At 52.0% G+C, this 26,022-nt stretch overlaps 1 protein-coding gene across 2 annotated transcripts; it reads left to right on the top strand.

Annotated features, from left to right (window-relative positions):
* Window positions 1–9,834: 9,834 nt before the first annotated feature.
* Window positions 9,835–21,839, top strand: LOC100349961 (ret finger protein-like 3). 2 transcript variants are annotated; one of them, XM_051835467.2, is made up of 3 exons: window positions 9,835–19,355; window positions 19,868–20,158; window positions 20,917–21,839. In XM_051835467.2, the coding sequence occupies exons 2-3, from the start codon at window positions 19,873–19,875 to the stop codon at window positions 21,495–21,497; spliced, it is 867 nt and encodes a 288-aa protein (XP_051691427.2). In that variant the 5' UTR covers window positions 9,835–19,355; window positions 19,868–19,872; the 3' UTR covers window positions 21,498–21,839. The 2 variants fall into 2 exon arrangements, with proteins under 2 accessions (XP_051691427.2, XP_002722037.3); XM_002721991.4 differs by having other exon boundaries at window positions 9,835–20,158; window positions 20,917–21,838.
* Window positions 21,840–26,022: the final 4,183 nt, after the last annotated feature.

The following is a 26,022-nucleotide window of genomic DNA, read 5'->3' as shown; positions in this document are numbered from 1 at the left end:
CCCTCTACCTCTGCCTCTCTTCCTCTCTGTAATTCTGCCTTTCAATAAATAAATAAATCCTAAAAAAATAAAATTAAAAGGGGCATGTGTGGATCTCCAGGCTGCGGGCCAGTGTTATCTGAAGTGGGGGTGATCAGGGCTGCCAGCCTCACAGCTGGAGAAGGAGCCGAACAAACTGGAAATCAACTTCTCTTCTTGGATCCAGCCGAGACTTGCGGTCACGGGCAAAGCCCTCCTCCAAGCACTGGTGCATGACAGACCCAGAGAGCAGTGGCTTGCGGAGCCCAGGCCTCTGCTGGGGCCGGAAGTCGGGCAGAAGAAGGCGGACCGGTGGTGAGTGAATTCCTGGGGCTCCGTGTGGACACGCTGGAGAGGCCAGGACGCCACAGAGGGGCTAATAATGAAACCTTTTAGATTTATTTTATTTGAGAGACAGGGAGATAAGAGATCTTCCTTCCTCTGGCCCACTCCCCAAACGCCCACAGCAGGCGGGGCTGGCTCGGGGCAAGGCAGGAGCTTGCAACACAGCCTGCTCTGTTTCAGCTTCTGCTGCCTGTCCTTTGCCACAGGCAGGAAGCCCAGCCTGGCCGCTCCAAGGATAAGCACAAAACCTCAACCTGAGGCTGTGCACGCGGCTCCTTTCTAACCAGCACCTCACGTCCAGGGTTCAGTTTAAACAACAGGATGCATACTAAAAGCAAAAACAGTTTGAAGACATCTATCAAACTGAAGAGGTTACCGTGGAAAATAAAAATAACTGTGATTTATGAGAGATCTCCAAAAGGTTTATGGGAAATGTCATTATGAAACAAAAAATGAATATATTTCTATTTTTTTTTTCACCAAAACAAACTGGTACTCTTTTTGATACTATGCCTGAGCAGCATCCAGTGTGGGGCGCTAAGAAGGGTAAGACACTGGTTTGGAGAGAGGCCCAATCAGAGCCCCAAGGACAAACACCCAATTTCTGGCACAGCTGGGGTGGAAGAATGGTGACGTCACTGGTGTCCCCCGAGCCTGAGTGGGGCAGTGCCGCAAAGCCACCCGCTTTAGCAACGGACGCCTGGGGCAGAGGAAGCACAGCCCTGCGTCACCCGGGACGGGGGCGCTGCTCTTGTCCACGCCCGCGCTGAGGGGGACGGACCACGAGCAGCCAAACAAGAGCCCGCGCCGTGGACCCCTCAACCCACTCCGCTTGCGCCATTCCCCTGAGAAACTGCAGCGGCGCAAGCTTCCTGGACCGGCCACGGACAAGAAGGGAGTTCTCCGCAGAAACTTTCCGCCAGGAGGCTCGCGGCCCTGACGGCTCCTTCAAGGACGGAGCGTGGCTCCCCCAGGAGCGTCCTGAAGACCGAGCACGATGCAGTCGCGGGCCGCCGGGAGGTCCGGTCGGGGCGCAGCGCGAGCGCAAGCCTGCGGCGGGGCCTGGGCGCGCGCGTTCCACAGCTCACCTTCTGCAGGGCCGCGCAGCATCGCGTCTGCCCTTAGTGGGGCGGGGGGCTTCGTGAGAGAGTGAGGCGAAGCTTCAGCCCGGACACCCGGGAAAACCTCACTGCGGAGCCCTTCTCTGCCGCGACAATGCGCCTGCTCGCACCTCTCCGACCAGGGCAATCTACAAGCGTTTCAACGGAAAATCGCCCGGCGTCCACCCCACTGGCTCCATATGACTTTGCATTTCCTAATCTTAAAAAAATCTTGAAAATTATAAAATTCATGTAGTTTTTATTCAAAAAGGCACGGGGCTTGGCCAGGAGCCGGAACTCTACCTGGGTCTCCCGTATGGGTGGCAGGATTCCAGGTACTTGAGCCGCCGCCTGCTTCACTCCAAGAGCGCACAGTGGAAGAAAGCTGGAGGGAGGGGGGAGCCAGGACTGAGCCCACGCACCTGAGAAAGGACGCACACGACCCACGCTGCATCCTTACTGCTGTGCCAAACACGTGCCCCTTAAAATGTCTTTAAAGCCCATTTTTCTTTAGTTAATAATGGAGAGATTGCATGGACATGGTTAACTTCCTAGGGTCCTAAGGGCTGGTTTCCTCTATTACAACAGCGTCTTGAACTTGATGCAGCTTATGTTGACAAAGTTTATCTATTTCATGTTTTTCTTTGAATTCCACTTCCCATGAATTTTTGAAGCTTTCTCATGTGGCTAGGAGTGGGACTCGTGGGTCCCATGACGACTTCATTACGCAGATGGTGCATACCAGATGCAACGCTGTTCATTTGTCTTTGTTAGAAACATTCTTGGTGTGTGCCTCATTATTAATACGAATAAACCTTCCGTTCCTTTGGCTGCACCGTGTGCCACATCCTGCAGGCCATCGCCTTTTACTAGCATTGTACTGTTTGCCTGGTGACGTGTGTCACAGACGACAGATAAAGCTGGGGAAATCTGAACAAGACTGAGGCTCTTACGGGGTCCCTTTCTACAGGGCCACTCTGCTAGTTCTTCCAGCCCACGTGAGATCTACAACCATCCCCAAAGAGTCCTGAGAACCCGGGGCTGCCAAAAGCGGACAGGAGGTTTACCAGTTGCCTTCATTTACAGTTGGGTGTGGTGCAGGGCTGATTTAACCCCTGGGGAGAGCGATGAAGACCAAGGTCAAAAAGGACTGCAGAGGTCAGGGAGAGAAATGGAGAAAGGGCAGAGTGGGGAGACGTGTGAACCCCGTCCTCCCGCCACCCACCCCTCCCCGCCCCTCCCACTGCCCCCTCTCCTGAAGGCACTGTGCAGATGGGGCTGCTTAGGTCGTGTGCCTGGCCCTTGGTACCACGGCTGCTCTCACCAGCAGTGGCGTTAACCTCAGTGCGTTTCCTTGTCACACTGGGACTGGGACTTCCTCACCTGGGATCCATGCCCACTGTCATCGCCTGAGGGAGGCCCCGCCCCTTCGGCACCTACACAGGTGCCTAACACCTTCCTCACGAGAGCCCTGCGGCCCTCCAGGGAGTTTCACCCCCAGCCCACAGCTCATCGCCCCCTCAGACTGGGTCCTGCTGCTTCCGCCTGAGCATGCTCTGCTCCCTCTCATCCCCCTGGGAAACCCCGCAGGAGGCGTCCCCGCAGCCACGCGGGACTTGCCTGTTTCTGCTGTGGATCCTCCCTTAGGATTCTTAACATCGTGTTATTGGGGGCTGGTGCTATGGTGTACTAGGCTAAGCCTCAGCCTGCGGCACCAGCATCCTAGATGGGCACTGGTTTGTGTCCCTGCTGCTCACTTCCAGTCCAGCTCTCTGCTGTGGCCTGGGAAAGCAGTGGAGGATGGCCCAAGTCCTTGGGCCCCTGCACCTGCCTGGGAGACCCGGAGGAAGCTCCTGGCTCCTGGCTTCATATCGACTCTGCTATGGCCATTTGGGGAGTGAGGCAGTATATGGAAGACCTTTGTTTCTGTGTCTCCCTCTCTGTAACTCTACCGCTCAAATAAATAAAATCTTTTTTTTTTTAAATCGTGTTATTGACAATGTTACTTTTCCATACACAATTGCAAACCGATTGTCGATGATAAAAAGCACGGGACTATTAAATGACGTCCTCACTGTAGTGTCGGCTACCTGTCAAGCAGGTACAAGCCTACAGTTATGCAGTCTTAGATTGCCTACTGCTTGTGACTCAGAGGATAACCAGATCGTGAATGACCATCTTATTTCTTTCATCCCCGTCTTCCTATCTGTATTTTTCCACATTCCCTGTAATGTGAGGTCCATTGTTGCTGGACTGTGGTGGTCCAGCCCATCTAGAAAAGAAGTAGATTTCTCAAAAAAGCGAAACAGAAACTTGCCTGCCATTTGACCCAGCAATTCCACGCCCAGGAATTTTCATGGAAAAATGAAAACGTATGTCCCCCCCAAAGAATTTGGCATGAATGTTCTCAGCAGCATTCCTTATTGGAGCTAACGGGTAAAATGAGCCAAGTGTCCGTCCACTAGTGAGTGAGGCCCAGTATGGTGCCATCACCCGGGGAGCCCTGCCCAACTGCCCAGGGATGGATTTCAAGACCATTGTGCTTGGTGAGAGAGGACTCCAGATCCTACACCATCCACAACTCCTGTAACGGAAACGCCTGGAAAAGGCCAATTCACACTGACCGAAAAGCAACAGAGGTGTTTCTCAATCAGCTAACAACGTGCCATCAGCCAACTGAGCTGCAGGATTTGCCTGCTCCTTGGACACAGCTCATGGAATAGAGTTAACCCAAAGCCACAACACAGTAGTCTTGAGGGTCAGCCCTGCACTCACGACATAAGGGACAAAAATCGAGACCCTCCCCTCTTTCCTGCCCCAGTACCGACACTCTGACAGGCACACGTCTGTGTGACGTGTGTTTCGAGTTGTCTCCGGGAAAAAAGCATGACAAGAAGCAGCTGTATCTTCTTGACTTCTACCCAGGGCTCTGGGCAGATTTACAGACACTTTACACGCCCAATATGGCTTCTCAGTGGCTGGACTCTTGACGGGAAACACTGGGATCTATAAATATTTCCCTCCTGCTTTCCCATGAGGTGTAGTCTTTATCAAACGTGTTCTTTGATAAGGTCTACATGGCTAATAATAAGTATTTGTGATTTACATTGGCTTTTTCTTTCATTGAGAGGATCAGTTAAATGAATGTATAAGCAGAGCCGACTCTGTGGCGTAGTAGGCGAAGCCTCTGCCTCAGGCGCCGGCGTCCCATATGAGCACTGGTTCGTGTCCCGGCTGCTCCTCTTCTGATCCAGCTTTCTGCCTATGGCCTGGGAAGGCAGTGTAATATGGCCCAAGAGCTTGGGCCCCTGCACACGGAAGAAGCTCCTGGCTCCTAGCTTTGGATCAGCCCAGCTTTGGCCGTTGCAGCCATTTGGGGAGTGAACCAGCGGATGGAAGATACTTCTCTCTCTCTCTCTCTGCTTCTCAAATATTATTTTAAAAAAAATGAATGTATAAGCACAATAAAATGCTGCATGAAATTTTTCATATAAGAATTTTTTAGTTCAAAGGGTTTTTCACATTTTGCTTGTTCAATTGTAGGATATTGTCAATATAAGCCAGAGGTATCAGGTACTATTATTCAGCATAACATTTGAAGAAATTTCTACTTAGAATGAAAATCTCTTCTATTTTGAGGTTTGAGCCTCATGTGACCTAACATGATGAACACTCCCCTGCCCCGGCGAGAGACGTGTCCGTCTGAGATTACAATTTACAGTGAGTCGTGACCGTCACAAACTTCCCACGATAATCACACGAATCTGATTTTAGCAAGTGACCTTAGAGAAAATGGCCAGTGAAAGAAATCCTCTCAAAAATCCCCTCCTCTCAAAAAGCAAGAAACCTTGCCCTGTCTCCCAACAAAAATAAAAGTCACCACGAATATTTTTTCAGAACCCTGGAAATGAACCAAACCCTTGCAGTAACCAAAGGAGTCCTGAGTCCGGAAAAAGCCGACTCACAGCTGGATCTCAGGGAGAACGGTGAGCTTCGTGGCAGTTTCTCTTCCCCTCGCCCAGCCTGCTCCTCTGCAGGTGCACAGCTCACAGCCGTGGCGAAGAGGGCCACAGGGCAGCCACTGTAGGGAGCAGCACCGGGCCTGAGGCTCCCAGCCTCGTTCCCAGAGAATGGCTCCTTTGTGAAGTGCATGCTGGTGCTGCACAAGACTTCATTTGCCTGTCTTAGACTTGACCTCAAACTTGCCCGAGGCAAAAAAGTACAATGTGGTCTCTGGCACAACTGTCAGTAACCACCACGGGCCACGGTGTGTGGACGCTCGAAATGGTTGACAGTTTCCTCTAGAGTCAAACAATACACGAAGCAAAAAGCATCAGAGGGGAGCTGGGCCACGTGGCCTTGGCGAGGGCGGGAAAGCTGGGCTCCCAACACATTCGCGAGTGTCTAGAAAATGCACAGGTGCACGCTTGTCAGATAAAAGGGGCTCCCAAGGGTCTTGACTGTTATCGACACAGCAGCTCGTGTGCCAACCATTTTGATCCTTGAGATACTGGACTTGAGACATCTACTAAGGGGTGGGGGTGGGGGGATTGCCCAACACAGGCTGATGCACAAGAGGCAAAAAAAAAAAAAAAAGCAACCCCCACAACAGGGATGGACGGTGGATTTGGGCAGGCAGAAGCAACCACCAGTGGCCTTGAGATTGCCCACCCTGATGAATAGTGAGGACGCCACAGAGTCCTGGAGACCGATGGGACACTATCAATCAACCCGGGTAACCAAGGCACAATCAGAAAGATATGACAGAGAAAAAGAGGTAGCAAGGATATGTGAATGAGAGCTCAAAACTTCTCACATTTTTTGAAGCACTTCTATCAAAAATGTGCAAAGGGTGGGTGTTTGGCTTAGCCATTAAGCCACCAGTTACGTCCATGTCCCACACGGGAATGCTTGGATTCAATCTGTCTTATCTTCCTGCTAATAATGTGCGCCCTGGGAGGCAGCAGCGACGGCTTAAGTAGTCAGCTTCCTGCCGCCCACGTGGAAGACCTGCGTTACCTTCCAAGCTCCCAGCTTTGGCCCTAGCAGGCATTGCAGGAGTGAACCAGCAGATGAACCACGACTGCTGCTTCTCTTCAGTAACTGGGAAATGTACAAGAAGTCCAGTGCACTCCAAGTAGTGCAAGTTCACATTATAGTCAGCTGAAGGCCAAAGGCAAAGAGAGACTCATGAGAACAACCAAGAGTGACTCATCACACACGAGGGACACTGGAGGGCTATAATTTTTTTTTTAACAGAAAAATGCTGCCAATGGTGTCAAGAAATTGGAAACCGCACGCATTGCTTGCGCAAATACAAAAGAAGTTGACAGTTCCGTAGGAAGTCAAACACAGAGGTACCCTATGGTCCAGAAATTCTGCTCCTAGGGATACACCCAGCAGGACTAAAATCACGTTCATACTGCATGAGTAGCCCTAGTGGCACCATTGCTAACAGCCCAAAGTGGAAGTGACCCAGTCACCCAGCAACTGAGAATAGAAAAGCACACCAGGCCACGTTGGCCCAGCGAGCGCCGTTGGGTCCTGGAAGGGAGCAGCACTGCTGGGAGCTGCCTGCCACACGGGTGCACCTGGAGGCGCTGTGCTTCCCGAGAGAAGTCAAACACAGGAGGCGCTACAGGGGACGGCTCCATTCTCACGGAGCGCCCAGGACAGGAGCGTCGGCCACCGAGACAGCGAGTAAGTCAGGGGTCGCCGGGCCTGGCAGGTGGAGAGAACAAGGCTGGCTGATAAGGAGCTGATGAGCTGATGAGAAATGTAGTGAAATTGTGTGACTGCAAAGCCTGACTACACCAAAACCACTGCATCATACGCTTGAAAAGGTGAACTTAAGGAATGTGAATTATACCTCAATAAAACAGTGGTGTAGCTTGTCTCTTCATGTGGCGCAGGGAATGCACCCCACCCCTTGCTCCTGGATCAGCTAATGCGTCAGCCCCGTGATGTCAGCAGACGAGATGATACTGGAGGTTTAACCCTGGTCTATACAGAGCCCGTTAGGATGCCTCTGAGTGACTGTGGGGCCTGGCGATTCCTCCCCCTCCCCAGTGTCAAACACCATGCGTGTATTTTTTTGGAATCAGTGACTCCATATCTGCGGTCCCTGACTGAAGACCCAAACAACCATTAGTGAAAAACATTCAGAAAATTTGCATCTGTATTGAACACAGACTTGTTTCTTGTCATTATTCCCTAAACAATGTGATATAGCAACCACTTTTTTGTTGCATTTACATTGAAGTAACACCCTAAGAGTAGGGACTCCATTTTAGGGCACCCGAGACTCCATCTTGAGAAAGCACCCCTTACTGTGAGTCTCTGGTCTGAAACTAAGACAATAACAATACACTACGTCTTGCTTGGTAGAACATAGAAATCCCCTAGCATGATTGCTCAAGCTTAAAACAGATAGGCTGCACCTGGACTAATGTCAAGGTTATAATTTGTATAAGCCCCACATACAATTTAAGTCGGTACCTGGACTAATGTCAAGACTGTCATTGGGGGGTGGCACTGTGGCATAGTGGGCTAAGCCTCTGCCTGCGGCACCAATAACATATGGACACTGGTTCTAGTCCAACCTGGCTCTCTGCTATGGCCTGGGAAAGCGGTAGAAGATGGCCCAAGCGCTTGGGCCCCTGCACCTGTGTGGGAGACTCGGAGGAAGCTCCTGGCTCCTGGCTTCAGATGGGCCCAACTCCAGCCATTGTGGTCATTTGAGGAGTGAAACAGCAGATGGAAGACTTTTCTGTCTCTCCCTCTCTCTGTAACTCTACCTCTGCAATAAATAAAATCTTAAAAAAAAAGATTGTAATTGATATTGTCAAGATTGTGATTGAGTTTTGCATATGCTTTAGGTCAACTTGACCCTAGTAACCATGTATTCCCCCTCCTCTCCTTGTGGTTTTTGCCTTTATAAACCCTGTTGCTTTGAGCTTTGGGGTCAAGCATTCTTTAGGGCATGAACCCGCTTTCCACCACTGGCTAAAATAAAGAACTCATTCCAAATTCTCGTTGTGTGGCAGTTCTCTATGGCTGGCTTCAGGTAAACAACATTAAATTAGGTATTAAAATAATGTAGACATGACTTAAGGTATGTGGGAAGATTGCATAGGTTCTTGGCAAATACGCTGCCTTTTTATACAAGAGACTGGAGCGTGCGTGGGTTTTGGTGTCTGATGGGGCAGGGGGAGGGCAGTCCTGGAGCCAGCGACCTCTAGGCTGTCTTTCTTTTATTGGCTACATTCCTGCAGCAAGATGTTGGGAGACGCATTCCCAAGAGTGCTGGGAAAAGTATGGATATTCACCCTCAGGTGAAACTTTGGGTCTCCCTCCCGCTGGCCGCCCAGAGGAGCCACCTGAGCCAGCACAGGGCTTCGGGAGGACTCGAGTCGGGTGTGCCCGTGGGGCACCCAGCAGCCTGGTGGGGCGGGAGTGACGGCTTTCCGTGGAGGAGACGGTGCAGAAGCCAGCGCCACGCACTGAATGTGAGCGTGGGTGCCCCGTCCACTGGCCGGCATCGAAGCCACGTGCCCCCGGGGATGTTCTCAGTCCCTCTGTTGCTCAGTGCCCTGCCCTGTACTGTGGACAACAGGGCCTGCCATATTAGGAGGGCTGTGAGGTTCAAATAAGTAAACACAAAGCCTGAAGAAAAATGGCTGGCGTTTCGTAAGCACCACCTACGTGACTATTCAGTTCTGGAGTGTTTGGCCAAGTCAGCAAGACCTCAGGGACCGGTGGCCTCCGGGAGGGTCCGTGGAAGGCGAGGAATCAGGGAGATGCGGCTTCCCCTTCCCCGCAGGCATGGGGACGGTGCACTACCGTGCACCGTCCAAGCCCGCTGCGGTTTGAGAGGTGGCACGGGCAGAGCAGGGGCCCTGACTTCTACTTTGGGGTTTCACAGCACTGGCATCAGTGCCATGAAGTGGCTTCCCTAGCGTTCTATCACCGATGAGTGGCGAATCCAGGGAGTACAGCTGGATCCCTGGGCGTGAAGATCCCTGGACACCTGACACCCCTGGATTGTACCCTGGCCACGGCCAAGGGCTCTCCTCCCTTTCCAGGACGCGCCCACCCAAAGGTGGCTGCAGCCAGGAGGTGGACGTCCTGGAGGAGGCACCCGGCCCCACAGCCAGACTCAACTCTGGGCCCTGCCTCTCTGTTTCAAGCCCCAGCCCTCAGGCAGCCGAAGGCCCCCGGGTCCACACTGGTGTCCCTCCCCCAGAACACACGACTCAGCCCTGCGCTGAGGCTGCCCCGGGTCAGGTGACCACCCCGAGTGCTCAACTCCCAACTGTCAGAAGCCAGGACATTCCATGACAGTTGCACTGAGAGGTGGCAGCGGCTTCAATGGACCAGAGCGGGGGGGGGGGGGTGTGTGGATGCGCCGCCAGGAGTCACAGCCGAAGTGTGGCCTGCAGGCTGGTGCTCAGTGCCTCAGGCCAGCCCTGAGCCCCCAGCGTCTCCTTCACCAAAGAGCTGAGCAGCCGGATGAGGGCCCGGCTGAGCACGGGCAGTGGCCGCACCAGCTCCAAGCGTGTGCCTTTCCTGGACCCTGGTCCCTGGTGTGCAAACTACAGCCGCCCTCAGGAGGGCACTTCCAGGCTCCACTGCCCCAGGGCCGGCAGAGCCATCGTGGGCAGGGAGGGCGTTGTCGGCTCCCCCATGGTGTGGAGCCGGACGCTGTGTCTATCTGCCGAGGTCCTGGATTTCCTCAACCAGATCACTTTCCCCGCGTCTCCTAAATTTGGCCTTTTTTGTGCATCCTTTGTTGAAATGAAATATATATATATATATATATAGAACTAGCAGATACTGAGTATCAATTGCTTTTTGCTTCTGTTCTGCACTGCTTGCTCAATGACTTAATGCAGGATGTCCAGTGTAAGAAAAGGGAGGGAGGGGAAATAGTTGTACCGCCACGACAGGCTTCACAAACTCCAGGAAGACCGGAAGGCCCAATTCTCAGAAAACGAAACTTAGTAAATACTTCCTGAAATTAATGGTCTCCTACTTCCTTGTGTGACCACTTCCCTCTGAGACACATAGTCCTGGACTTCCGGAATGTACCAATAAAATGCTCAAATTTAGGTAATTGACACAGAAAAAAATAAAAGAACTAGTGTACATGCGTAATGACAAACATACTTGTTTACTCAAGTGTATAAAAACGCTGAGAAGGAGAGAGGCGCGGCTTCTCACCCTCGCACTGCACTGTGGGAGCCCCAGCTCCTGGCGATAAAATAATCAATCCTCTTGCCCTTGCACCTGTGACTGTCTTTTGTGGGTTAATTGGGAAAGGTCTCGGATCCCATAATTCGACACCTTGAGCCGTGATCTTGGAAAATACATTGAGAACAGCACCCTGACACGGGACAGCCTCGGGCCACGGCAAGGTGTCGGTCACCGCTCCGCTCCCAGCTCCAGCTTCTGCTCTCTTGCTCACCCACTGCCTCAAATGCGGGCTTACTGGGGGGATGCTGGGGCGCGGTGCACACAGGATGCCAACAGGAAGCTTGCGGGGGACACACTCTATGAACAGCACAAGACGGCAGCCAAGCAGGGACCGGGAGCCTGGGCTTGGATCTCACATGGAAACCACGAGGACTCGGGGAAGTTCCTGTGCTGGGCCAGGAGACCGTCAGGAGCGCCTGCTGCTCCGTGCTGGGCTGGGGTTCCTGAGCCTCCTGCAGCCTCACTCCTGCACTTGGTGTCTGCGGGAGGGCACCAGGTGGTGTGGGCGTGGCCCGCACCTGTCCGCTCCACTCCTTCACCTGCTCGCAGGGTCTCTGGCCTCATGTCCTGGGAGCCCCATGGCAGCCCTATGCCGCTCCCTGGCTCCCCTTCGGGGGCCCCGGGGTGAGACTCCCACTCTGGAAGGAGCTAGCGGCTCCTCTCTCACCCTCTGCACGAGTTCAAGGTTGGAGACTCCGTACTCGGAAAGGGATGGAAGGTCTCGGGCACAGGGGCCTGGTCTTGGAATGGGGGCATCCTAGGCCTGCTCACCCTGGGGGTGTTTTCCTCAGTACCCCACCTCAGTGCTCCCAGGACCTGGTCCTTCCTTGGCCATTGGGGGCGCAGCTCCCAGGCCCCAAGACTGCATCACAGGAAGGGACTCATTTTCCGAGTGGCGGGAGCGCACCATGGGCTGGTGGCAGTGTCACTTAGCACGGAAATGAGACCACAAGGTCACCCAGGCAGCTCTGTTGGTCTGGGCTATTCTGGCTGGTTAGCCCGGAGCAGACTTGCGGGCTGCAAGGCATCCGCTTCCCAAGGAGAAATGTGTCAGGGTTGGGGAGGACGGGAGCCAGGCCGCAGGCGTGGAACTGGGGAGCACAGCCAGCCCCGGAGGTGCTGGACGAAGGGGAGCGGGCCTGGAGGAGCTTTTTAGAAGTCCTCGCTCTCCCAGTGGCTGTCCCTGTGACAGTGACAACAATGTGCGGGGGGCCTGTGTCTGCAGTAACTGCTCTGTGTTCCTCCACACGGGGGTTTTGTTTTCAGTTTTTAATGCCAAAACTTTTGCAAAAAAAAAGACGTAACGATGGCAGGTAATGAGTTGTAGTTTGGATTTTTCAGCCAGGGTCCTTTAGTGTGGTTCTGTCTGATGGATGTTCCCCCGACAAGGAGAGACAAAGCTCCCTTGTGCCCTCACTTCTACCCGAAATTCACACCTGAGCCCTACCCCACGCCGCACACCCTGTCCTTCCTTAGGAAATGAGAATCAGGGGACCCGCCTGCAGTGCCCAGGGCAGTGCATGGCAAGAGGCAGGCTGCAGAGAGCGGCGGCCCTGGGTTGAAGTCGTGGACGGGGTTCCGTGGCTTGGGTGTGCAGCAGCCAGCTGACCTGTGGGTGCCGTGGTCTGCAGGCTGCTGACTCAGCCCGTGTCTGCCTTCTTCCCGGAGGGCACCTGAGGCCTGGGCGTCCGGGAAGGAGCAGGTGCCCCGCAGGCTTCCTAAGAATCTCCAGGAGTGCAGCCCCGCTCTGCAGCCCCAGGGGCTCACACTCGCCCTTCCAGTTCACGGGTCTGCTCTGTTCCTGATGGCCCCACCCCTCAGCGCCCAGCTCTGGGCACAAGTCCTGGGGGAGGACCTTCACCTGGGGGCCGCAGCGGATCGAGTCCGAGACGGTGGGACTGACGGCTGGCAGCAGGCACTGGGTCCGGTGCTGGCAGCGGCGGTGGACTGGACGGCGGGCCTGGGCTTGGCTTTAGCATGCCTGGGAATACAGGTCCCGGGGCACCCAAGAGAAGGGCCTCGAAGGAGAGTGGGCTGGGGCAGCAGGTGCCGGGGCAGAGAGGGAAGACAAAGCTCTACCCACAGCTGGAGACCCCGGCCAGCAGCAGGTGGCTTCTAGCTCCAGTCCCCCTGGGGGCCACGGGGTGGTCCGAGGGAGGTGGGCGGGATCTCTGATCTGCAGCACATTGGAAAGGCTGCTGTGGGATTCGACAGCTGGCTGAGCTGGAGGCCCCCAACCACAGGGCCCGGCCCGGAACACCGCCTTTCCCAGGATGCCTTACTTCCCCCTGGGGCCTGGGGAGGGGGAAATTGGGCTCCACGTGGAATTTCACAGTGGTGTCATCAACTTCCTAGGAGACCCCACTACCCATAAAAGGAGGCTCTCGCTCTCTTCCATGGGAGACAGAAGGAGAGCAGGTGCAGAGGGCGCCCCCTCCCTCCACTTCCCCATCGCTAGCCCGCGTGTGTGTGTGTGTGTGTGTGTGTGTGTGTTTGCTTTCTTACCTTCTATATAAACTCTATCCCTGTGCACCGTGTATGTGCCTGACTTGAAAGGCAAGGACCCGGATTACCATGAAGCCCCACTTCTCCCACCTGGAGGCCACTGCCCTGCCCTGCACCACGGACATCATGGAAACACCACGGAGAGCGAGGGCAGGGATGAAGACGGGAAACGCCAGAGGGCCGGGCACGGCCCCAGTCGGCCTGGGAGCCGTCTTCTCCCCAGACACAGCCTGGCTGATTCTCTAATCTGAGGATTTGCACGAATCTGTGAGGCTTTGACAAATCAAAGTAGGAGCAGGCGTTTAGCCCAGATGCCTGTCTGCACCGGAGTGCCGGGTTTGGTTCCTGGCTCCCGCTCCTGATCCCAGCTGCTGCTGGTGCAGACCTGGGAGGCAGTGGTGGTGGCTTGGATGGCTGGGTTCCCAACACCCATATGGCAGACCTGGATGGAGATTCTGTTATTGGCCCAAATGAGGCCCCGCTGCTCGCCACTCCAAAGCCAGATGAGGCAAGGGAACAGGTTTATTCAAGAAGCCGTGGGGCGGGCCTTGTGGCACAGTGGGTTAAAGCCCTGGCCTGCAGTGCCGGCATCCCACATGGGCACCAGTTCAAGTCCCAGCTGCTCCACTTCTGATCCAGCTCCTTACTGATGCACCTGGGAAAGCAGCAGAAGATGGCCCAAGTCCTTGGGCCCCTGCACCCACATGGGAGACCTGGAAGAACTTCCTGCCTCCTGGCTTCAGGTTGCCCCAGCTCCTGCCATTGTGGCCATTTGGAGAGTAAATAAGTGATGGAAGACCTCTCTCTGTGTGTCTCTCCCTCTCTCTTAACTCTGCCCCTCAAATAAATATAAACTTAAAAAAAATGTTTGTTGAGGTGCCTATGCCTACAAAGAGTTTTCAAAAAGTTCATGAGAAATGCACATTATGAAAAGACTGCATGGACTTCAAAAGTTGTTTTTCACACCAAAATGAAATTATCTTTTTTTTTTACTTTTCCACAATTTTTTAAAAAAGATGTATTTATTTGTGGCCGGCGCCGTGGCTCACTAGGCTAATTCTCCGCCTGCGGCGCCGGCACCCCAGATTCTAGTCCCGGTCAGGGCACCGGGTTCTGTCCCGGTTGCCCCTCTTCCAGTCCAGCTCTCTGCTGTGGCCTGGGAAGGCAGTGGAGGATGGCCCAAGTGCTTGGGCCCCTGCACCCGCGTGGGAGACCTGGAAGAAGCACCTGGCTCCTGGCTTCGGATCGGCGCAGCTCTGGCCGTTGCGTCCATTTGGAGAGCGAACCAATGGAAGGAAGACCTTTCTCTCTGTCTCTCTCTCTCATTGTCTGTAACTCTACCTGTCAAATAAATAAATAAATAAAATATGATTTACAGAGGCCTGTGCTGTGGTGCAGTTGAATTAAGCTGCTGCTTGCAATGCCAGCTTCCCATATTGGAGCACTGGTTTGAGTCTCAGCTCCTCTGCTTCTGATCCAGCTCCCTGCTCATGCACCTGGGAAAGCAGTAGAAGATGGCCCAAGTCCCTGGGCTCCTGCTACCTACATGGTAGACCTGGATGGAGCTCCAGGTTCCCGGCTTTGACCTAGCTCAGCCCCTGCTGTTGTAGCGATTTGGGGAGTGAACCAGCAGATGGAAGGTCTGTCTCTTCCTCTCTGTCACTCTGCCTTTCAAATAAATGTTTAAAAAAAAAAAAGCTTGTAAAAACATTAAAATATAAATCATCATAGGAGTGAAAAATAAACGAGTAGCAACATACATTTACATAATCCAAAACATTTTTAGTGTAGCAATAGAGTACAGTATAAAAATCACACTTCAACATATGTTAAGTGCCAAGATTTTTCTAGCTCCTGTTTATGCAAATTCATTTATTATGACATTACTCTGAATGTCATTTTTAATTGATGCATTTGAAAGCAATGTGATTCTTGACAAATGTAAGAATACAAATAATTTTAAGAATTTATGATTTTGGGGCGCCGGATTCTGTCCCGGTTGCCCCTCTTCCAGGCCAGCTCTCTGCTGTGGCCCGGGAGTGCAGTGGAGGATGGCCCAAGTGCTTGGGCCCTGCACCCCATGGGAGAACAGGATAAGTACCTGGCTCCTGCCATCGGATCAGCGTGGTGCGCCGGCCGCGGCAGCCATTGGAGGGTGAACCAACAGCAAAAAGGAAGACCTTTCTCTCTGTCTCTGTCTCTCTCACTGTCCACTCTGCCTGTTAAAAAAAAAAAAAAAAGAATTTACGATTTTGATGCACACACTAGTGGAGCTGCTCTTCAAAAGCACTTTCTTGGCTGCGATGACCGTGGACGGCTTTCCACGAAATTATTGCAAAATGTACCCTTTATTGTACCTGCGGCTGACGGTGCTTATGGAACCATTACTCTAAAAGATTCAATTTTCCAGCACATCCATGTGTCTGTGGAATAGCAAGTGATGCTCTGACAGACACACACACTGTGAAATGATGACCACAATCAAGATAACCAACACACAACTCATACGCTTACTACATCTTGTGTGTGTGTGTGTGATGAGAACACAAAGACCAAGTCCCCTAGCAAATTGCAAGTATGCAGTGCAGCCTTGTGAACTCCAGTAACCTGGCTCTGCGTGAGATCAGCCGAACTGAATCAGCCAGCGTACACTGAGGCTTTGCACGCTTTGCCCAGCATTTCTCCATTTCCTTAAACCCCAAGCCCCTAGAAACAACTGTTCTACATCTAAACACGATCGTCTACTTCCTACCTGTCTATCTAATTCTACTTAGTGTAATGTCCTCTTGGTTCATGAATATTGACTGCAACAGGCTGGATTTCCTTTCTAAGGCTGAATCGTCTACCATTGCATGCACATATATAATGCAATCTCCTTTGTCCACGCAGCCATCGCCAGACCACACCTTGGCTACTTGGGTGACAGTGGCGGTGCACGGATCTCTGATGAGCTGGCTGCATGTCCCGTGAGAACCCTGGGATTGCGGAATGACACCCACATGGTAGTTCCAGTTCTAATTTTTGTGGAGCCTCATGTGCTTTCTCCGGGCTCTGCTTCTGAGTCCCGTTTCTTGCTGATGCGCACCCTCATGATGGCTGAAGTACCTGGGTCTCTGCCGCCGACGAGAGAGACCTGGACTTGAGTTCCTAGATCCCCGATTCAGCCCCAACCCAGCTCTGGCTATTGAAGGTGTGCAGGGAGCGAACCGGCAGATGGGAATGCCCTCTCTCTCTTATTCTCTCTCCCTCTCTCTCATAATATCCCACCTCATGAAATAAATATTTTAAAAAAATTTAAACATCCATGGAAAATGGAATTAAAAAATAGCTTAGTTTGGTTTATTTGTTTTTATTGACACATTAAATATACATATTTATGAGGAACAATGTAATATTTCAATACATGCATACACTGTAATGATCAAATTAGCATAATTAATATCCATCACTTCGTATAATCAAGATTTCTTTGTTTTGTGGACATTCAAAAGTCCTTCTTCCAGCTATTTAGAAATATACACTATGTTAGTATTAACTCTTGTTGTCCTACTATGCAATAGAGCACCAGAAGGGTTATTTTTATAATAAGGAAAATTACTTTTTAATTCAATAAAAGTAAACCTTTCTAAGGTTTAATTAATTAATTTTTATTCTTTTTTACTTTAAGCATTCTTTTTTTTTTTTAGATAAACTTAATTAACTTTGAAGAAGAACTCAAGAATGATACATCTTTTGGGAGCACTTAGACATAACTACAGCTTATGAGACATAAGAAGATCCTTCACTTAATACACTAAAGCAAAGTAGATCTTTGAGAACAAGTTTTACAGTTAATTCTCATAATACAACTCTTTGAGGACAGAGGTCCTGCATGGGAAGTTAGTGCACAGTGACTCCTGTTGTTCATTTAACAATTAACACTCTTATGTACGACATCAGTGACCACCCGAGGCTCTTGACATGAGCTGCCTAGGCTAGGGAAGCCTTTTGAGTCCACAAACTCTGTCAGTATTTAGACACGGCCATAAACAAAGTAGAAGTTCTCTTATGCCTTCAGAGAAAAGTACCTCCTTCTTTGATGACCCCTTCTTTCCACTGGAGTCTCACCCACAGAAGTCCTTCATGTAGGACAGTTTTTGCCACAGTATCTTGGCTTTCCGTGCCTGAAATGCTCTCAGCCAAACCAGAATGTCTTAAAGGCTGATTCTGAAGTCAGAGTACTACTTACAGCAATTGTCATTCTATGAGTCTGCTACATGGTCTGCTTCCCATGTTGGAGCATTCACTCCTTTTTAATTCTATTATTATTATCAAATTCTTAATCCTATATATATGATCACTTTAACACTTAAAATTATATTTTTACTACCCAGCTTAAGGGGACTTGGGGTCCCATCGCAAATCTTTAAACTGTACCCTTAGAAGAAAGTCCGGGCCGGCGCCGCGGCTCACTAGGCTAATCCTCCGCCTAGCGGCGCCGGCACACCAGGTTCTAGTCCCAGTCGGGGCGCCGGATTCTGTCCCGGTTGCCCCTCTTCCAGGCCAGCCCTCTGCTGTGGCCAGGGAGTGCAGTGGAGGATGGCCCAGGTGCTTGGGCCCTGCACCCCATGGGAGACCAGGAAAAGCACCTGGCTCCTGGCTCCTGCCATCGGATCAGCGCGGTGCGCCGGCTGCAGCACACCAGCCGCGGCGGCCATTGGAGGGTGAACCAATGGCAAAGGAAGACCTTTCTCTCTCTCTCTCTCTCTCACTGTCCACTCTGCCTGTCAAAAAAAAAAAAAAAAAAAAAAAAAAAGAAGAAAGTCCGTAGGCATGTATGCAGAATTGTACAGTTTTACAGTTACAAACTTCATACATTTCACAATTACAACTTTAGGAACATGGTGATTCTTCCCACCCTGCCTCCCACGCTTCCACCCCTTTCCTCCTCCCTCTCTCATCCTCACTCTAATTACTAAAATCTATTAAAAATAGTGTTTGTAAATTACTGTGTTCATGCTCCATACAGACACACCCCCCCAAGTATTTTCTTTCTTTTTTTAAAAAAAGATATATTTATTTTAAAGGCAGAGTTACAGATCGAGAGAGCGAGAGCAAGAACGAGCGAGAGAAAGAGATCCTCCATCTTCTGGTTCACTCCCCAAAGGGCCACAATGGCCAGAGCTGGACCAGGCTGAAGCCAGGAGCCAGGAGCTTCTTCCAGGTTCCCCCATGAGTATAGGGGCCCAAGCAGTGGGCCATCTTCACTGCTTTCCAGGGCCATCAGCAGGCAGCTGGATCAGAAGAGTAGCAACCGGGTCTCCAACTAGTGCTAGTACCGGGAAGACCAGTGCTCCTACGGGATGCCAGCACTGCAGACCGTGGCTTCGGCTGCACCACAATGCTGACCCCCAAAATAGGACTATTTTGATACAAAAAAAAGGTTTTTTTTGAAATCTATACATATAAGAGGTCTTCAAAACGTTCATGAAAATGTGTATTATGAAAAAATTATGCTTGAATTTCAAAAAACTTTTGCCTCAAAATTAATATTTTTTTTTAATTTATTTGACAGAGACAGTGAGGGAGAGAGACAGAGAGAAAGGTCTTCCTTCTGTTGGTTCACCCCCCAAATGGCCACTACGGCCAGAGCTACGCCAATCCGAAGCCAGGAACCAGGTGCTTCCTCCTGGTCTCCCATGTGGGTGCAGGGCCCAAGCTCTTGGGCCATCCTCCACTGCCTTCCCGGGCCACAGCAGAGAGCTGGACTGGAAGAGGAGCAACCGGGACTAGAACTCAGTGCCCATATGGGATGCCGGCGCCGCAGGCAGAGGATTAACAGCACCGGCCCCCAAAATTAATATTTTAATTTCTTTTTCTATAAATGTTTTGAAGCTCCTTTGTATTATGCCATGGCAATTTAATCTTATTTCCATAGTAAAGAAATACCATTCCCACAGAGTACCTCTTGGAGATAAAAGCCCCCACCATCCTGTAACCAAATCAAAGTCCATGGGATTAATGGGACACCATCTGGGTGTGGCTAGGGAGGGGCGAGGGCTCCCACCCATAAAAGGCACGGGTGCCTCCTCTCCCACCAGACTGAGCCACTGTGGAAGCAGCAGAGGATGAAGTGAACCCAGAGCCCAGCAGGTGAGCCTGTGCCGTGTGTCCGTCTGTCCTCCCTTGTCTGCAGGTGGCAGTCAGCGCAGGGGCTGGGGGAGGGGGGGGAGTCTGGTGACTGAGGAATTCAACAAGGGCTGTGAGTGCCCAGCCAGGGTTTGCCAATCCCTCAGCCCGGATTCTCCCAGCCCAGGAGTGGTGGGTGGGAGACCCGGTGTTCAGGGCCAAGGCTGCAGACAGGGTGCACTTTTGTTCATCCATCAGACGGTTGCTAGGGTCACTCTGGGCGTCTCACATAGATGCCGCCCTGTGAGGCGTCCAGGCACACAGCTGGTCCCTGCGGCGGGGTCCGGGTGAGCGGGGGCCCTGCCTCCTTCTCAGTGCAATGCCAGTGACGATCTGTGACGTCAGCTCTCTGATGACAGGCATCAAGGCCGCCGTCTCCTGGTCTTGCTCCAGGGTCACGATAACTCTGTGGCTGGACAGCTTGTCACTGCTGTCGGCCAGCAGTCACTCACTCCCGTGTGTGTTTCCCCCTGCAGCGGACATGGCTGAACTATTGCAAAAGATGTGCAGATGTCTCACCTGCCCGGCCTACCTTGAGCAACCCCTGAGCCTGGAGTGCGGCTGCAGCTTCTGCCCCGACTGCGTCCGCTCATTGCCGCAGGAGCCCCACGGGGAGGGCTTGGTCTGCAGCTTCTGCACCAAGGTCTCGCGGAAGAACCACCTCAGGCCCAATCGGCATCTGGGGCAGTTGGTGTCGAAGGTGAAGGAGCTGGAGCCCCAGCTGAGAGCCGTCCTGCAGATGAATCCCCGGATGCGGAGGTTCCGAGGTAAGGCCCTGCCCACGCTGCCTCCCTCCCGCTAGGGGCTGGGAAATCCCCTGTGAACCCGGCGCTCCACTCCACACACGGAGGAGCCGCTGTCTGCAGCCAAGAACTGCTCTCGGGCCTTGGCGGTTCTCAGCCCCCGCACCAAGCGGAATCACCTGGTGACTTCTGACAAAAAATACCGGCGTCTATGGCGCGGCTTAGACCGGGGCTCGCAAAACCCACGGAGCTCACGCAACCTGGGGACTTAGTTAGGACGCAGGTTCTGGGAGATTCGGCGTGCTGACATCGCTGGCGTGGGGACTGGGCTCAGATTAGCGGGAATTTAGAGCAACTGTGTCTGAACCTGGAAAAAACATCCTGAAATTAGGCCCTAGATACCTAGAACTGGCACAGTGAAACAATGAAACAGAAATGTAGCATTTACTGCGCCAGCTTGCATCGTCTTCACTGTTAATTTGTCTTCCTGGGTCCGTAGAGGAGGGGCCTGGCGGCTGCCTTGGGAGACCCTCTGGTCACCTGGGAGGAAGGTTCCAGGCTGTCGCCATAGTCTGTAATGTAATGTGACAGTGGGTTCCTGCTGGGAACCAGGGCCTCCAAACATTGGAGCCAGGGAGGGAGCCCGGGGAAGTTGCTTTATGAAAAGTTACAGGTTTGGGGAAAAGCAAAATGAGAGGGAGGGAAGGAAATGTGACATTTGGGGCAGGAAGTGCGGGCCTAGAACCTGTCTGTTAGCTGAGGTGCTTGCTTTTATTTCCCAGTGGACGTGACCTTGGACGCAGACACGGCCAACAACTTCCTCATCCTCTCGGATGACCTCAAGAGCATCTGGTGCGGGCCCATCAGGCAGAATCGGCCAGCGCTCCCTTCGAGGTTCGACTTGTCCGTCTGCGTCCTGGGCACCCCTCAGTTTGTCTCCGGCCGCCACTACTGGGAGGTGGACGTGGGGTTGAGCACAGAGTGGAACCTGGGGGTTTGCAGGGATTCTGTTTGCCGACAAGGGCGGATCCAGCTCTCCTCGGAGCAGGGCTTCTGGACTCTGAGTCGGAGTGCCAGGGGCTTTTTCTGGGCCAGCACCACACCTCACATTCCCCTCTGCACAAACTCCCTCTTACACCAAGTGGGGATCTTCCTGGACGTGGACGTGGGAAACGTCTCTTTTTACTGCGTTGAAAACGAAGCCCACATCTTTACCTTCACGGGACTTCCTGCGGGGGAGCCGCTGCGCCCGTTCTTTGCTCTCTCAATCCCACCTAACGGGGTTCAGGGCGCCCTGAGCATGTGCCCCATTGTGCGCCTGGGAGATGCCGACCCCTCCGACCAGCAGAGGGAGGACAGATAAACCCCCACTGCGAAGGAGCCTGGACGGGGAAACCCTTGGCGGCTGGACCTCAGAACTTTCTGCTTGGTGCAAATTTCATCCAAGGTCACAGCAGAGAAGTATGGAGCTTTTCATGGCCATGACTAAGGTGATGAGATTCGTTAGGATATAATTAGTGACTACTGTCACCCCCAACTGGTTGGGTTTTATGTTTTGTTTGCTAAAGAATAAGTCCTATATTCTCAGATGGATTTCCAATGTTTTACTTTTATTTTTTTTATTTCTGGCAAGCTGCACCTACTGTGTTATGGGGATTATGAATTAAATAAACTTTTGTAAGTGACCAGTTGATAACATGATTTCCTAAGCGACGGGGGGCGGGGGGGTGGCGTGCAGTATCTGTCATTCATAGTAGAATGTGTGTGTGTGTGTGTGTGTGTGTGAGAGAGAGAGAGAGAGAGAAAGAGAGAGACGCACAGAGAACTGGGTAAATACCCAGAACTGGAAAGACTCCATTTTTCACCCCCACTGCTCAGAGCATTGTCTTAGATGTGAGCATGTTTTATCTCAAATGGGAGTGTAAATTGGAACTGTATGGAGATTCTTTAAAAAATTCAAAAGGGGGGGGGGGGCGGCGCTGTGGCATAGTAGGCTAAATATCCAGACTCCTGTGGTGCCTGGCTGCTCCACTTCCGAACCAGCTCTCTGCTGTGGCCTGGGAAAGCAGTGGAAGATGGGCCAAGTCCTTGGGCTCCTGCACCCGTGTGGGAGACCTTGAAAGAAGCTCCTGGCTTCAGATTGGCCCAAATCCAGTCATTGCAGCCACTTAGGGAGTGAACCAGCAGATGGAAGATCTTTCTCTTTGTTTCTCCCTCTCTCTATAGCTCTACCTCTCAAATAGATAAATAAACATCTTTAAAAAAAATTTAAAATGGAACCTCCCTATGATCCAGAGATCCCACTCCTGGGTATATAACCAAAGGAAATGAAATGTATATGTTAACAAGAGACATCTAAAATAATAAAATAGCAAGGATCCGGCATAGCAGTGCAGGGGAATAAGCCACCGCCTGCAATACTGGCATCCCATATGGTTGCCAGTTCAAGTCTTGCCTGTTCCACTTCCAGTCCAGCTCCTACTAACTCATCTATGAAAGCAGTGGATGATGGCCCAAGTGCTTAGGCCCCTGCCTCTCATGTAGGAAACTCAGATGGAGTTCCAAGCTCTTGGCCTTGCCTTGCCTCAGTCCCAGCCATTGCAGCCGTTTGGATCAAGCCAAAGCCAAGAGCCTGGAACTCCACCGGGGTCTATCACGTGGGTGGCAGGGGCCCAAGGTCTTGAGCCATCACCTGCTGTTTTGCCAGGCACGTCTCCAGAGAGCAGCTGGGACCTGAACCGGTGCTCTGAGATAGGATGCTGGTGTGGGAAGCAGCGGCTTAAGCTGAGCAGTCACAAAGCCCGGCCTCGAACAGGACTTTTAGAGCTCGTGATGTATTTTCGCCTCAACTGGACAAAAACCAGCAAATGATCACCAGGAAGTGAAAGAGAACTAAATCCAATCCCTTAGTAATCTCCTGTGATCTAATCTTCCCTGCCCTACCCCCACCCACCCAGGGTTTTCACTCTGATGTCACCTTGCCCTTGGACCATCTGTGAGTCATCGCAAACCTGAAAGGAACTTTTTCTTTTAAAATATTTATTTATTTATTTGAAATTCAGAGTTACAGCGAGAGAATGAGAAGCAGAGAGAGAGAGAGAGGTCTTCCATCTGCTGGTTCACTCCACAGTTGGCCACAACGGCCGGAGCTGTGCCGATCCAGGGTCTCCTATGCTCAGAGAAGGGTGTCTCCGGGTCTCCCACGTGGGTGCAGGGGCCCAAGGACTTGTGCTGTCTTCTACTGCTTTCCTAGGCCATAGCTGAGAGCTGGATTGGAAGTGGAGCAGCTAGGACTCGAACTGGCGCCCATATGGGATGCCGGCATTGCAGGCGGCAGCTTTCCCAGCTATGCCACAGCCCTGGCCCCCCGAAAGGAACTTTTTTGAAGACTCTAAAAAATAAATGCATATCATGTTATTTACTGTCATATAGGGAAAATAGTAAGATTATGAAACATCTTTTTCACTTTTGATATGGAGACTAACAGGAAAAAATAAACACAGGACCTTGAATGGCCAACTGATTGCCTGAGTATGAGGTTTATTCACTAATCTTTTTTTAATATTATATTTATTTGAAAGACAGAGTTAGAGAGAGAGGGGAGGCGGAGGAGATCTTCCATTGGTTCACTCCCCAAATGGCTGCAATGGCTGGGGCTGGGCCAGGTGGAAGCCAGGAGCCTGGAACTCCATCTGAGTCTCCCACGTGGGTGCAGGGGCCTAAGAACTTGGACCACCTTCTCCTGCTTTCCTAGGCACTTTAGCAGGGAGCTGGATCAGAAGTGGAGCAGAGGCAGGCGCTGTGGCGTAGTGAGTAAAGCTGCCGCCTGCAGTGTTAGCATCCCATATGGGTGCTGGTTCGAGTCCTGGCTGTTCCATTTCCAATCCAGCTCTCTGCTGTGGCCTGGAAAAGCAGTGAAATATGGCCCAAGTCGTTGGGCCCCTGCACCCATGTGGGAGACCCGGAAGAAGTTCCTGGCTTCGGATCAGCACAGCTCCAATCATTGCGGCCATCTGGGGAGTGAATCATTGAACCGGTGAATGGAAGATCTCTCTCTCTCTCTGCTTCTGCCTCTCTGTAACTCTGCCTTTCAAATAAATAAATATTAAAAAAAAAAAAAAAAGAGAGAGAAAGAAAGAAGAAGTGGAGCAGCCAGTACTTGAACCTGCGTTCTGATATGGGATGTTACAATGCCAGCCCCTTTGCTAACCTTCTTAACATAGATTGTCACAGTCATGGACAGAAAAAGCCCTTTGGAAGAAGTGATTGTGGTCTAATGAGTGCAATTTTATGAAGATTTCTGGTCAGGTTTCATTCCATTTCCTTGACCTCAATATGAGATGGTTTTACTTTGTGATTTAAAACAAACAAACAAAACAATTTGAGCTTCTCTCTTCCCAACCCAGCTCCCTGCTGGCATGCCTGGGAAAGCAGTGGAGGATGGCCCAAGTGCTTGGGCCCCAGCATCCATGTAGGAGATCCGGAAGAAACTCCTGGCTCCTGGCTTCAGATCAGCCCAGCTCCAGCCGTTGTGGTCATTTAGGGAGTGAACCAGCACATGAAAGACCTTTCTCTCTGTCTCTCTCCCTGTAACTTTGCCTTTCAAGTAAACAAAGTAACTCTTTAAAAAAAAAAAAAAAAGTTTGGGGCCAGCGCTATGGTGCAGCAGGCTCAGCCACTGCCTGCAGTGCCCGCAGCCTCTATAAGTGCTCATTCAAGTCTTAGCTGCTCCATTTGCAATCCCACTCCCAGCTAATGCAGCCGGGAATGCAATAGAAGAGGGCCTAGGTGCCTGGGCTCCTGTATCCACGGGGGAGACCTGGATGAAGCTCCTGGCTTTGGACCGGCCCAGCTCTGGCCATTGTTGCCATTTGGGGAGTGAACCTCTCTTTGTCTTTATCTCCCTCTCTCCGTACCCTGCCTTTCAAATAAATAAAATAAATCTTCCTTAAAAAAAGAAGTGCAGCCCGGCGCTGCGGCTCTCTAGGCTAATCCTCCGCCTTGCGGCGCCGGCACCCCAGATTCTAGTCCCAGTCGGGGCGCCAGATTCTGTCCCAGTGGCTTCTCTTCCAGTCCAGCTCTCTGCTGTGGCCAGGGAGTGCAGTGGAGGATGGCCCAAGTGCTTGGGCCCTGCACCCCATGGGAGACCAGGAGAAGCACCTGGCTCCTGGCTTCGGATCAGTGTGGTGCGCCGGCCGCAGCGGCCATTGGAGAGTGAACCAACAGAAAAAGGAAGACCTTTCTCTCTGTCTCTCTCTCTCACTGTCCACTCTGCCTGTCAAAAAAAAAAAAAAAAAAAAAAAAAGTGCAGCCTGCAGCCAGCCCACACCGGGCAGTATGGATGGACTTAGAGGCATGGGGCCTCCACTGTGGGAGCCGTAGGCAGGCCTAGGTTCTCAACAGCCAGCCGGCCACGGGGCGTATTCTCCCCTCTCACTCAGATCACAGGCTGGGCTACTCGGGACTCGGGGAGGTGGGTTTGCTGTTGACTTACTCAGCCTCACAGCTGCTGCCACAGGCCTGTGCCACCACCAGCCTGGACCAGCTGGGTGTTGCAGGGGCTCTGAGCTGACACTAGCTTTGTCCTGGAGAAAACAACTCGACTGAGGTTTGAAGAAATAAACTGTCCAGGAGCCACATTAAAGAACCTGAGAACAAGGCACGCACCTTTGACTATTCAAATGATGACCGTTTTCACATATAAATCAACACCCCGTGCGTATCTTGCACCTGAAGCACATTTCTATTTAGGAAATCTTCATGGGGGCCGGCGCTGTGGCGCAGCGGGTTAACACCCTGGCTTGAAGCACTGGGTACTGGTTCGATGCCAGTGCCTCAGCAGCTGCTCCACTTCCAATCCAGCTCTCTGCTATGGCCTGGGAAAGCAG

Source organism: Oryctolagus cuniculus, chromosome 21 (genome assembly GCF_964237555.1).
Source record: "Oryctolagus cuniculus chromosome 21, mOryCun1.1, whole genome shotgun sequence".
Taxonomy (NCBI): domain Eukaryota; kingdom Metazoa; phylum Chordata; class Mammalia; order Lagomorpha; family Leporidae; genus Oryctolagus; species Oryctolagus cuniculus.
The sequence above is the reverse complement of the archived record's forward strand: the minus strand, read 5'-3'. Positions and strand labels throughout refer to the sequence as shown.

What these genes read in the sequence shown, in the direction of transcription:
- LOC100349961 (XM_002721991.4), top strand. Translation starts at nt 19,711, where the DNA reads ATGCCAGTGACGATCTGTGACGTCAGCTCTCTGATGACAGGCATCAAG. An exon ending in CCGGATGCGGAGGTTCCGAG is followed by an intron (nt 20,159 to 20,916) that starts GTAAGGCCCTGC and finishes TTTATTTCCCAG; the next exon opens with TGGACGTGACCTTGGACGCA.